The 14,264-nt window shown below is 43.4% G+C and overlaps 1 protein-coding gene across 3 annotated transcripts in view; it reads right to left on the bottom strand.

The window, feature by feature from the left end:
• GRM7 (glutamate receptor, metabotropic 7) overlaps positions 1–10,092 on the bottom strand; it is a 1,560,849-nt gene extending 1,550,757 nt beyond the window's left edge. For all 3 annotated transcript variants that reach the window (XM_006846627.1, XM_006846628.1, XM_006846629.1), the window contains exon 1: positions 9,297–10,092. In XM_006846627.1, coding sequence (XP_006846690.1) covers positions 9,297–9,815 — 519 coding nt within the window. In that variant the 5' untranslated portion in view covers positions 9,816–10,092. The remainder of the gene's footprint in view (positions 1–9,296) is intronic.
• Positions 10,093–14,264: the final 4,172 nt, after the last annotated feature.

The following is a 14,264-nucleotide window of genomic DNA, read 5'->3' as shown; positions in this document are numbered from 1 at the left end:
GGCTGTGTGCTGGAGGCCAGGAGACTAGCTCCCAGAATATGCCCTATGGTTGTTTGAACAATTATATATACTTGTGTGGTGGTTTTTTGTTTTATTTTTGGTATGTTTGTTTTTGTTTTTGTTTTTGTACATCAAGGAAAAAAAAAAAAAAAGAGGGGTGTGTTTCTTGATAAAAGAAACAATCTATGATGGTTTTGAGGGGACGAGGAAATGATACATGCTCTAAAAAGCATAGACACATATTGACATGGGTGACAGGGCAGGCAATATACAACTGGAAGGAGGCTGACAGAGGAAAGATGGTAGTGATGGGAGACACTGGGAGGAATGCAGTGGTTGGAGTGAGTATTATTGGTCAAGGCCGTTAACTGTTGGTGAATGGAGGGGATTGCGACTATACAATGAAGCCAAGTCTATGATTTGTTAAATATAAAACTGATGATCTGCCCTGTAAATCTTTACTGAATTCACAATCAAAAGTTTTTTTTTTTTTTAGAAAATTATCCATTTAAAACAAGAGATATATCATGTCAGATCTTTGCTAAAACCTATCTATCACTGTTCCATAACTTTTGCTTAGAAGACAAGACTCTACATCATCTGGCGTCAAGTCCTCCTCCACCCCTTTTCTCTCCACTACTTGACTGGAGTCCTGGTATACCACTGGGGGTTAATATGCTGGACTGAATACTCACCAGCTGCTCCTTGGGAACCTTATTTGGGTCACTGTGAGTTGGAAATGACTCGACAGCACTTAACAATAACACCTGCCTGGACACACTCTTAGAGTTTTGACATTGGTTGTTCCTGCTTACTAGGAATGGTCTTTACCCAAGTCTACTCTGTCAGCCCCCACATTGTAGTCTTTGGTCAAACATGCTCTTATGAAGTCTGTCTTTTATCTACTGTCTATCTTGGGATCAAACACTTACCCTGTAGAACCACACCAGGAGATTAATCACCATAATAACCCATAGTAATTCCATGTTTTATTTTGTTTAAATGGAAAATAGAATTACTATGGACTATTAAGTTGACTTGATTCATCAGCCTTGTGATAACGCAATGCTTTACCACAAACACAATCTGGGCTCCTTAAATTTAGTAATGTTGTTGTTGTTATTATCCATCGAGTCGGTTCCGACCCATAGCGACCCTGTACAGGGTTTCCGAGGGTGTAATAGTGATTTTTAATGATCAAAACCTCTAAAATTTGTTGAGTATCTATCATATTCCAAACTTAGTGTTAACATATTTTAATGTCTATTCCAAGTAAACACTAAAATTATTCTATCATAAAGGTACATTTTCATTATCTTAAAGACAAGGAAACTGATGAGAGAGGAGGTATCTGTTTCATCTAACACATAATACAGGATGCAGATTTAAACCCAGGTCTAATCACTCCCAAACTTGATTCTCCTACATGATAACTTTAAGGATTCCTTTGATACAGGTACACTTTCTCTCAGAGAAGACCCCCCATTATTTCTCCTTCTGTCAATACCTTCAGAATATAGTCAAGTCTGAAACATGATAAAAATGTTTAAATAGTACTTTAAGAAATGGAAATATTTTCATCTAAACAATAAGGCAGATGAGCAGTGTGAGCCCTTCTGAGTGACTTCATTGCTTCCTTCCATCAAAAACAAGAAAAAGAATCAGCAGCCACAAAATGGAGAAAGCACAACAGCCAGAGATGGAGAATTCTGTAAATGACCAATTATAAAACTATTAAGCTGCAGCACTTTTATAACAAGAGGCAAAATAATCCATTACTCTGAAAATTCTCTTACCCCTCACTCCACGGCCCACACAAACATTAATGTAACATTTATTAGGATGGGCTTCCTGTGCTGTATCAACTTGACTTCCAGAAAATGTATTAATATAGTCTTCTCGCTTTGCACATATATCTGAATGATGAATTTTCCCCCTTGAGGTTTGCTGAAAGAGTGGAGTGAATGAAATAAAGTTTAGGAAGAGCTATCATAATCCATAATGATGGATACTAAATCAGGAAAAGAGAACCATCTTTTCTCATTTGTTTGAATGAAATGTCTGCTGTATATTTATTGTCTTCATACAGGACTACTTGTCGAATAATGGAAAACAAGCATCTTTCATATGGAAGTAGGCAATTGTATGTTCAAGTTTTCTAAAGCTAACAAAACTAATCTTATTTCAGCGCTAACATGAAATATTATTCATTTCCATGAATAGATGTGGTTAATCAATCAGCACCTTTGAGGTCGTTCAACCAACAGAACTTCTGGGTAGGTAAAACCATTAGTATTTTAACCATTTCTGCATGATGTAATAACTGGCCAGATGTGTAGGAGTTAACAACCTGGATATTGTCAGACAAATCTAGTTTGGAATTCAGACTTTGCCACTTGATCAGTTTCGTGACTTTCAGCTATGATAACTAACTTCCTCAGCTCTATAATGGGTATCCCAATACGTGCTTTATAGGGGTTTTGTGTGTGTGTGTGAGAACTAAATGGGGTGATATATTTATAGTACATGGTATAGTGCCTCAGAGACAGGAGTCAACAAATGATTATTCGGATGATCACAATTACTCTGGGGAGCACGGTGACTCTGCAGGATAAGTACTGGACTTAAAACCCCAAGGTAAGTAGTTCAAGCCCACCAATTGCTTCATGGGAAAAAGATAAGGGTTTCTGCTCCCACAAAGATCTGCAGCTTCAGAAACTCTGTGAGTTGGAACCAACTAAACAGCACTTAACAAAAAACTATTAGAGAAAAAAAAACAACAACTGAAAATATCTGTTCTCTTAACATGAGATATGTATCCTATATTGTTATGGTTTCATATAGTATATGTTTGGCCCTTTAATCTAATAACCCAATGCAAAGAAACATTTAGTAATGAATATAACTGAAAGAAGTTTAATTGTCAAAACATGGAAATATTCTAATATTAAGTGTGGCCAGCCCAATATTCTTCTCAAATAAATCTTCACCTAGTTAAAAAAAAAAAAAAAAAAAAGTTTAGTTTTGTTGTTTTCTTTTGTTTTCAATGTGTAAAACATCTATTTTTATTGAGTTAATTTGCAAAGAGTCAATTAATTAGTTAGTCTAACTATTTGTTGCATAAATAACCTCTACAATAGTGATCCTATAGGCATTTCAGTTGCTGGGAAAACTGTTCTTAATTACCTATTTAAAATAAAAGGTGATGAGGAGCAGAGTTAGGGTGGTTGCTTACTGTAGAGTGACCAGGGAGTTTAAAGGATGTTGTACTCCATTATACCAAGAAAATGCTTTGGTACCCTGGGGACATTAACAGCAGATTTGCTTTAATGAAAGAAACTGAGTTTGGTTATGAAGCTTCCAAATGGGAGACCTATAGGCTGCAAATTTACATCAGAAATATGTACCCTCTCTTTCAACTGCCTGAAAAACACAAATTCTTAGCACAATTACAGTCAACATTAGGATACATGTAGAACTTTGAATATTCCAAACCTGGGATTGTGCTTAAAAGTAAAGAATATAGAATATATTATTATTTTTCAAGAACATAGAGAATCTGCCATTTTAGCTACAATGGTTTCAACTGCACATGATAGAAAATAAAATGGCAAGCCAGTGAAAGGACAATTTTAAGAAAAGAAACATACTGACAAGTTTAACTATGTTTTTAGATTCAGGTATAGCTGGACACAGGCACTATAGAATATCATTAGAGGTCTCAGACTCTCCCATCAGTTAGACCTGGTAACTTCAGCATGCCTTTGTCCACAGAAGGAGACTTCAAGGACTCAGTGCCCACTGGTAGTCCCAGAATCATATCTCTCCAGCTTGGAAATTGCAGGTAGAACACACAATTTCCCCATTTTGCTATGACCCATAAGTCTTGGGGAGGATGCTGATTGGTCTGGCAAGGGTCATATGATCACAGATAAACCAATCTCCTGCTTTGCTTGACTGATGCAGTGACTCATCCTAGGCTAGGGAGAAGCAGGACATCATGATTAACCTTCTTTTTCCAAAAGAAAAACCTAGTGTTTCTACAAAACAAAAAGGAACAGGATACATATGGAATAGATAAAAGGTGTTGCTTTTTATAGTTTATTTACACAAAGTTACTGCCTCCCTGTACCCTATGACTGACCACTAAGGAAATAGACCCAAAAAACCATTCTACTCACTGCCTGCCTTAATAAATATGTTTGTGTTGCAAGGAATAAAGGAATAGTTTGATATGGGAAATCATCTAGACTGATATTAACCCAGATCACCAAAGTTGTGTTTGTTTGTTTTTTTCTTTCAAAATACAATGTTTTAAAAGTTCCCCAAACTGGAAGACAAGAACCATTTCCTTCATGTTCAGTTCTTTACAAAGAGATTAAAGACTCTTAAAAAGTGCCTCTTTATTTTGCAGGGAAAAAGATCAGATGAGAAAAAATGAGCTCTAGGAAGGTTGAGTTACTTAGCTTTGATAACATAACTAGTTAATGACAGGATAGAGATCAGGTGCATCTTTCAATCCATTATACAGCCTATAGACTGAAGAACAGAGATTCTGAGGGTATAGTTTATGATTTGCTAAAACTCTAAATTTTTTATAACATAGAAGTAAATGCATTCATCATTTCAATTATCCTTGAAAAGAATGGTACCCTAAGATTTCCTACTTATATAGATGTATACCCTATATGGAGTCCTGCTGGGGCACTGTGGGTTAATGCGCTGGATGCAAAGTCGGTTTGATCTGCAAGATTGGCGGTTCAAGCTCACCTGTTGCTCCCCAGAAATACTATACAGGGTCACTACAGGTCAAAATCTACTCTACAGCACTTAACATCATCATCAACAACAACACACATATTTACATGTTGGACTGTCAGCAGTTTTAATCTACCAGCCAATCTATGGGCGAAAGATGAGGATTTCTGCTCCCTTAAAGATTTTACTACTTTGGAAACCCTATACATAGTCACTATGCATTGCAACCAACTCGATGGCACACCACCACCACTATATATAAATTACAAGTGGATGTGTCTTCAAATATAGAATGTGCATGTCTTGGCTCCTTCCCTCTCTGCTCTTTAAAAAAAAAAAAAAGAAAGAAAGAAAATGCCCCTTTAAAAATTGCCCACTCACCATCTGCTAGGTAAATTTCCTGAAACACAGTAAATGAGGGGGCAGAGATTGTTATAGAGATTATGCCAAATGGCACCAGCATTTATATTTATGAGATCTTTAAAGAAGAGCATTTTAGGGCGTGATTTTTATTTTTTTAATTTCCCCTATCATAGTAAAACTATACCACCCCAAGTGTCTAGTTTTATCCAATTACATAAATTGGATAAATTACACAAAAAAATTACACAAAGAATGAAACAATAAACTAAGTACCTATGTATAAAATGTAACCCCAAAAGTTTGAGATCATATTCAAGCATTCAAAGAGAATGCTAAACATTTACAAACACACTTCATCTATGTACAAGGTCCACAGGCATAGCTTCATAAAGAAGTCTAACAAGGGTCAAGTTGGCTACTTTCCCCATTCTTGTTGCTTTGGGGCTGTACACAAACTGAAACACATGCTATTAAATGCCAAGTCTCCAATTGAGACCATGGCACTACAGATGAAATATTATTCATTCAAATTCAGGGAGGATCAAGCATAATTTATACTTTTCAGAGAATTTGCTCTCAATTCAATAACAGAGAATCCTTGAGTAAAAATGAATTTTTGGGGGAAAAAATCCTTTCCACGAGTATGTTATCTCACAGTCCATAAAACAGCTGCCACGGGGACTTAACCTTTGGCCATCATATATGTAACCTTACCACCTTAAGCCCTTCCCTGCACTGTAATTATTTTTACAAATATGTTACTCGTGTTGCTGTTGTTGTGAAGTGCCGTCAAGTCGATCCCGACCCGTAGCGACCCTGTATAGGATTTCCGAGGAATGGCTGGTGAGCTTGAACCGCAGACCTTGCAGTTCAAACAGCTTTGCGTAGTCCATATTAATTTATGTTTCATCTTTCTTAGCATTAGCAGAGTATTATTTTATACAGGCTCAGAAAAAAATCTCCCATAACTCCTCTCTAATGCTTCTTTGAGGCTGAAAATACACTGCAAGGCAGTTACAGTGACTTAATTTTAGTTGGCCGAGCCCCGGCCACACACTAATTTCATTAGCCTCAAACTCTTGGATTTCAAAGACATGATTCCTGTCCTCAGACTTATCATTTGCTAACCAATTCAGTGTGTTTGCGGCAGAGGAAGAGCAAAGACTTGCTCACTTCCAACCTTTGGCTTGGTATAACAGTAAGCAAATAAGAATCAGAAGTCATAGACACTCTTGTCATTGGAGTAGTCATCCTAGCCCAGGTTCCCATTTTCAAGAAAGAATTTCATTCCAGGTTTTGAAAACTGTAGCATCATTTGTTACATCAGTTACTATCTCATCAACTGTCTGTGCCTCACAAGTTCCTAAATATTCCTCCCCCAGACTAAAGGCTTATCTCACCATCAATTTATATCTCAAGTAGTTGGTTTGGCAAAGTACCCACAGAGAAACCCACAGGGACAGGGTAAAACAGAAAACTCAAATCACTGGAGAGCTAAGAATTCAATCAATCAAAGAGTTTCCTTTATATAGGACAATCTTAATTGAGCTGAACCCTGGAATCCCAGAGCAGATTTACCTGCCTTCCTTTTCTCTCAACTCCTACCTGATTGTGTCTTTGAACAATGAGTCTGTATAATACTATTCTCTCTACTCAGTTTGCAGGCTTGCAGAAGCTGGAAAACTGGGGATTGGAACTGCACAGCAGGAGTTTCTAAAATCACATGCACAAAAGACTACTGAAAGAGCTTTGGGGGTGTAAATAAACCTATGCTCCTAGGAAAACCCTATAAAGGGTCACTATGGATGGGAATCGACTCCATGACACTTTAAGAACAGCAACAATTCCAGCAAGGGCAACAGTTACCCAGATACCACAGCAATAGTGGTTCTGTAAAGCTTACATACAGCGTAAGCTACAAGTTGCTTCATTCCCCTATTCCCAGCCTTCTCTCAATGGATGCAGGTGAAAGCGAAGGGCTCTTTCCCCTTCAGCTGTGCAATCCAACATGAATAGCTGCAATCTGCAAATTAGAAGAAAATGACAGTGTTGTCTCTGAATGATTTTGGTTCCAACCCACACTGCTAACTCTGGCATTGGCTTCCCTTCTTTCCCAGCTCAGGGACTGGGAACATAAGTGTGAGGTAGTAGATGATTTCCTCATAGGTGCCTCAGATTCACACTCCAGAGAAGGACTCAGCCATCCTTGAAATCTATTTTCTGTCAATTAAGTCTTTCAATCTAATCTGCAATCCCTCATTTGACTGTAAGCGGTAAGCAGCAATACTACTCCTTTCCAAGAGACCCATCTGCAGCACTGCCCATGTTCTGAGGGAAAAGTGAAACAGGAAGCAAAATAATTTTGCGATGCTAAATACGAAACGTTCCTTCTGTCCCTTAGGGCTGCAGGAAAATGCTGTGAATCTCTCTCAGTGGTTCTCAGGTACTGGCTCAGACCCGTCCTTTCCTGCACTGCTCCCTCAAATTGTCTAGCTTTAAGCTCAGAGCTAGAGGCAGCGCACCTGCGCCTAGGTTTTGCTTACACAGACCCAGGCTCTTCCAGAGAACATGTAACTCAGAAGGAAGGCCACCCTCAAAACACTTTGGGGTATACAAATATCTAGGGCCCTCCGTGGTAGCACAGTAGGGCGGAGTTGGAGAGGGGGCCCTGACAGGTTCTAGCCTTTGAGAGAGGCACCCCTCCTTCAGACACAAACAAAAACTTTACACTCCTGGGAGATGAAGAGTCTCCCCCCACTCCCTAAACTCGACAACCTCAAGGAAAGAACTTGAGACGCTGCCAGGGTAGGGAGCACAAGGATACCAGAATCAGCCCCCACATCTAGGAGGGAATTAATTGGGTCTGGGTATCACCAGGCAGGGAGAGAGCCAGCCATACAAGAGGAAAGGTTCATATCAAGAAAGGAGGGCTCTTTCCCTCTCAAGAACTTGGGGTTATCGATACACAAAAAAAGGGAGGCAAAGACTGAAAGGGAAAGAAAATAAAGGAAATAACAGCGCAGCACTGCAGGGACGCAGACAGAAAGGCACTCAGAAACACAAGGAAAGGAGCGTACTGGCAGAACGTTCTGAAACTCCATTTCCTAACCCAAAAGCCATCCTTTTAAACCCAATGCAGCCCAGAGCCACGGGGCAAGAGCTGCGGGATCAGGCGCCCAGGGAGCACTGCGGTAGAACCCCACCGCTCAGCTGCCCCGGATACGCCTTCCTCGCTTTCTCGCCATCGCCCTCCCACTGGAGCTGGAGGACCACGGGGCCCTACACGGCGACCACTATCACCTCCCTCCAGGCGCCTGCTTGCCACACTCTCGTAAAACGTCCCTAGAGCTGAGGAGTGGAGTTAGGGTCTGCTTTGGGGCGAGGGCCGAAGGGAGGAGGCAGAGAAAGCGATTCGGTTTTGCAGTTCGCATGAGCTCATCCCTGGGATGAGGTCTGAAGTAGAGGGAGTAGAAAGCTGTGCGCCCAGCTCCAGCCAGTGGCCGGAGTGCCAAGTGCAATTTAGAAGGCGCAAAATTGCCCTAAGCAGAGCAACTGGGGGTCAAGTCTGTGGGTGGCTTCTCCGCACTTGGGGAGGGTCCCAATGCCTCTCTCTGGTCCCACGTTCTCGCGGAGACAGGCTACAGGTCGGAAAATCCCACGCGAAGAAACAGCAAAGACCATCCGAACCTAGGTTAAGATCTTGCCCTCTAATTTTCCCAGAGCTGGGCTTGCCAGGCTGTTTTGGGGTGGGAAGCTGAGGAGGTGGGAAATGCCAGTTCCGAGGCGTCCCCTCAGCTTTCATATTCCCTGCGCCTAACCAACGCTCACAGGAGCCCGGTACCTTTACAAGCCTGTTTCGGACCATATTTCACTCTAATGCAAACCCATTTAAATCATCGCCTTGTTTTTCGCAGATTGCTTCTTGTAAATGGGGCCATAAATCCAGGATGCCAAGCCGAACGGAGTGGAGCGCGGAAAGGGGAGAGAAGGAAGGGTTTTGAACCAAGCAGGGAAGGTACCTCCTCGGGCGGGGTTGGAGAGATACGGCCGACTCTCCAGGGTGAAAATGCACGAAGGCTGACCTGACTCCCACCCTGGGATTCCAAATGAGCTTTTAGGATTAAGGGCGCAGGGAGCTACAGCTTGCTCCTCTGGGAGGGAGCGCCCCCCCCTACCTGGAAAAGCCTCAGGATGTTGGCTACCATGATGGAGACCGAACTCCCCGAAGCCCCAATCACTCCAACTACTTTCTCCGGCTTGACGAAGACCGGGGGCTCGCCGTTGGTGCAGCGCACGTCGGAGGTGTCCTTTTGGATGAGCGCTTGGACGAAAGTGAGGGACTGCTCGAGCGCGTAAGTGTCCCTGGAACAAGTGTCCAGGATCCGCGCGCCTAGTGTCACGTTGGGCAGCAGGTTGGGATCACTGTTGATCTGGTCCAAGGCGTAGAGCATCGCTTCCAGCCTGTGGATCCCGTTTTCCCTCTTGATGTCACCGCAGGGCACTCCACTGGGACCCTTGGCGTGCACGGGAAACAACCCCCCGAGGGTGACGTCCCCCTCAATCCGGATCGAGTGCGGGGCGTACATCTCCTGGCCGCGCGCCGCCGCCGCCAGCGCGCACAAAAGCACCTCCAACACGCAGCAGGGGAACTTCATCAAAGTCAGGATGCGGAGCAGCTTCCCCAGCTGGACCATGCTGCTCCGGCTGCTGCGGTGGTGGCGGCGGCGGCGCTGGAAAGAAAGGTGGCGGGCTTGCCGAGGTCGGGGTCTCTCGGGGTGAGCTTCTCCGGGGAAGCCCAGGGGCTCCTGCAGGCACGTAGGGCAGGGGCACCCGGGGAGGGGCGGCCTGAGAGGGTGGGTTTGGGGGGTCCCGCAGCGACTGCCAGCCTGGGACGCCGTGCGCTCTTGTGTTCGCTGGCCGGCGCGCAGCGCTCGCGCTCCCTGGCTCGCAGTACGCGCTCTGCAACAGCCCAGCACTGGGGAGAGGGCAGGAATTGCTATCGCTTTAAATGGTCGTTCGGCTCCCTTTCCTCCTCCTCCCACTCCCTCCTCCCTCCTTCGCAGGCTCTCCTCTCCCCACCCTTCCCAGCTCCCGCCCTCCCCCTCTAGTTTGCATCATCACGCAGGGAGGGGCTGCGTGCTGAGGTAAGGGAGGGGGGAATGGGTGGGCGGCTGGCTGAGCCTGGGGGTGGAGGGGGCTCGGAATCGGAGTTTGGAGGTCCCCGGAGAACCTAAGGATTGCGCGTCCCGGTGAGAGCTGAGCTCCTGCCCCCAACTCACTCTGGAAGCACCCACATCTCAATCCCAATTCGGGGCTCCAGAGCTCTTAGCCTGGGGAGGGGCGGGGATGTCTGGCGCTGACTGCCCCCCAACCCGAAGTCCGGAGTCTTGGCTCTTAGCTCCAGGAGAACGTAAGACTGAGGAGTCGAGGAAGGAGGGGCACTGGGAGACCCCAACCTCTACTCCCGTTGCGCCTGTGCCAGTTTTTACTAAGAAACATGAACACAAGAACCTGATTCGTGACTTAACAGAACCTTTATGAAGAGGCTGCTTTGGAGACACAATCTGCGCTAGGCTGTGGGGAAGCAGGAAGCAATAAGAAAAACGTTAGGAACGGGAGTGCATCTTTGCTCTAAAAGGGCCAAGGGTGCTAGAGCCTGATACTCCCCAACTCGCGGATTCCCCACGGGTCTGCCCGCATAAACCTCCTACTGGCCCCTTCCCTTTCTTTCACAGCACGAAAGAGAACAGCTGAGAACTGCAGAGCGCGCACTTTCTTCTCTGACGCTGACAGGTGTAAGGCTCTCTCCTACCCATTTCCAGAGATACTTCTGAGCTGGTGACAGGTTTTTTGCGGGTAGAAAAAATCAGGAAAGAGGTGATGGTTACAGAAAGAGAGAGGGACATGACTTTTTTCCGCATAGATTCAGAAAGACAGCCTGTCGACTGAGAGGCTGGGAGCTGAAGCCTGGTACCTGAGCAGATGGGAATTGCCAATAGGAAGCTCTTTTTAAAAGGTGCTCCCTTCTGCCAGTACAGCCCACCTTTTTAGCCCATTATAGCAACAAGTGATCCTTATTCCTATATAAGGAAAATTAGACTTTCTGTCCTTGTGGACAGAAGTGGGCTCAAGGATATAAAATTCAAACATTTGCTACAGCTTGCTGTTGTAATGCAGCAAAACCATATTCTACAGATTTGGGGAGAAAACCAGGTATCAAACTATCCCTTTTGTTGTTGTTGTTGTTAATGCACTCAGGTAAAAAGAAAAGATTCTCCCCTCCTCAAATCAGTAGACTGAGAGTTGATAGTCCCTGCCTCTGACTACCTGTATGTTCCTGGCATTTCTGTTGCAGGTCTAGGCTGTTGCCTGTCTCCCCATCTGTATAATGATGAGATTGAATTGGATGAACTCCAAACTATCTTTTAACTCTCCCATCCCTTGTGAAAATAGGCCATGTTCCTTTGGTCATTTTGCTCTTTTTAGACCAATATCCTCTTGTTGCTTTGTATGTAGGAGACTCTGTTTTTGGTTTCCAAAGCAAATTACAAATGTTTCCTGGTATGAAGGACTTTTTTCCTTCTTGCTCCTTTTGCTTCAATCAAGTTACATCCATTTCATTTTGGTTATGAACTTTCTCCATCTTTCACTATTGTGTTTTGATGGGAGATGTTCCATCTCCCTATAATTCATGCTAGGCTATAGCAGTGATCAGTAATTAGTTCAAGGAAGGGAATACATTCCAATAAGAGTCATTCATTGGGCTTTTCTGGGAGCAACCAAGCTGAAAGCACAGGGTTTCCACTCCTCTACAGATCCTCTCCTAAGGAGCTCTGGTAGCATAGTGGTTACGAATCAGGCTGCTAGCCTCCAGGTTGGCACTTTGAAACTACCAGCAGTTCTGCAGGAGAAAGATGAGGCATTCTGCTGCAGTAAAGATTTACAGCCTCGGAAACCCTGTGCAGGGTCACCAAGAGTCTGAACTGACTCCATGGTACTAACAACAAAAACAACAGATCCTCTCCTAGTTCACCTGTTCAGGTTCACCAGATAAAAAAGGGATCTTTTCTTCAAAAACATTTTATTATCCTTTAGAAGAATGTTATTTTAATTTTGTGAGAACAAAACATTTTACAGCCATCTGCCAGAAAACAGTGCTACCCTTATGTCCACTGGAAATGTCACCCTTAGATGTGATGCACTACGACTTAAGTGGATACTTTGGAAAACTTTATCCCATGATGTCTTGCTGATCTTAGAGCTGTGAAGCTATCTACCTGTAGTTGCTCCAGGGGGTTCCAAATAAAGAGATAATGTAAACATGGAAATGTGTTGTGAATCCTAGAATAACATATATTAAGAGAGAGGAACAGGGGGTATGGGAAGGCCTGACTAACTGATTAAAATCTTTGAGCTTCTGGATCCAAGCATGCCTGAAGGACTGTTGTTGTTAGGTGTCATCGAGTTGGTACTGAGTCATAGTGACCCTATGTACAACAGAACACAAAACACTGCCCGATCCTGGGCCAAACTCACAATTGTTGTCACGCTTGAGCCCATTGATGCTGCCACTTTGCCAGTCCATCTCGCTGAGGGTCTTCCTCTTTTTCTCTGACCCTCCCCTTACCAAACATGATATCCTTCTCCAGTGACTGGTCCCTCCTGACAATATGTCTGAAGTATGAGAGATGAAGTTTGGCCATCTTGGTCTCAAAGGAGCACTTCTTCCAACAGGGATCTGTTGGTTCTTTTGGCAGCCCATGGCACTTTCCATATTCTCCTCCATAACTCAGAAGTATCAATTCTTCTATGGTCTTCCTTATTCATTGTCCAGCTTTCACATGCATATGAGGTTATTGAAAATACCATGGCTTGGGTCAGGCGCATCTTAGTCCTCAAGCTGACATCTTTGCTCTTATAGAATAGCTGACATAGATATGCTGCTAAGTAGCATCAGCTAGTTTGGAACAGGAAAAAGAAACAAAGTAATCAAAAGGCATATTTAGTAGTACAAGTACCACAATCATGGTATTTAACAGTAGGAGTTCTGGTGTCATGTTGTTGAATAAGCACTTAACTGCTAACCACAAGGTTGGATGTTCAAACCCAGTGCTCCCTGGAAGATATATACCGAGTCATGATGAGTCAGAACTGACTCAACAGCATTCAACAATAACCACCTTGGACTATTTGACAGAGTCTGTATCCTTATTAAAGGAACCCTGGTGGCACTGCAGGATAAGCACTGGCATGCTCACCACAAAGTCAGCAGTTCCAATCAGCTAGCTGCTCCTTGGGAGAAACCTGAGGCTCTGGGCTCCCTTAAAGATTTATAGCCTTGGAAACCCTATGCAGGGTTACTAAGACTTGGACTTCACTTGATGGCAGTGAGTTTAGTTTCTGATGTTTGTTCTTTCTTTTTCTTTTTTTTAAGTATCCCTATTTGTTTTTAATGTGAGGCTGCCTATTAGGGACTTGGTGACACTAAATATTTGGAGAATCGGGGGGGACAAGAAACGTCACTTGCTTTTTGTTGTTGTTTTTGTTTTCCGTCTATGCCCATGACTTGGTACATGCTCTATCCTCCCATTTTTATTACTGGTGCAGCACAGTCTCTGACTGCACAGTAAATATTTATTGGCTGGCTGTGGAAGGCGGCTTGCTTTTACTGTGTTCTCTCTTTGCTTTGCTCCTTTTCCCCAAACATCTGGCCTCAATCATTATCTTCCTTTTATTGCAGTCATCCGTGTGTGTGTGTGTGTGTGTGTGTGTGTGTGTGTGTGAGTGAGTGTGAGAGTGTGTGTCTTGGCCAATTGTAAGATTCTTGAGGGTAAGCTTATTGTTTATCTTTTTTATTCCAGACAATACTTAAGAGAATGGTGTTTCATGCCTAGGAAGTATTCATGTGTTGAATGAAGCAGACTTGGTTTCTGCATTCTTCACTGCCTTTTTTTTTGGATGGCGACTGAAATTTAAAATGTAACCTTCTTAAGAGCAGAAACGATAGCAGATGAATTGCTGCCCTCTTATTCACTGTTCACAGTTTCTAGCACTTAATGCATGATTTTGCAGTACTTTTGTTTTAATTGCATAAGGCTTGCAGCATTTGATTAGATCTCAGAGAAGGCTTTGATTGGTCCTTC

This window comes from Chrysochloris asiatica, unplaced genomic scaffold (assembly GCF_000296735.1).
Source record: "Chrysochloris asiatica unplaced genomic scaffold, ChrAsi1.0 scaffold00028, whole genome shotgun sequence".
In the NCBI taxonomy this organism is placed as follows: domain Eukaryota; kingdom Metazoa; phylum Chordata; class Mammalia; order Afrosoricida; family Chrysochloridae; genus Chrysochloris; species Chrysochloris asiatica.
Note: the sequence above shows the minus strand (reverse complement) of the source record. Positions and strands in the feature narration are given on the sequence as shown.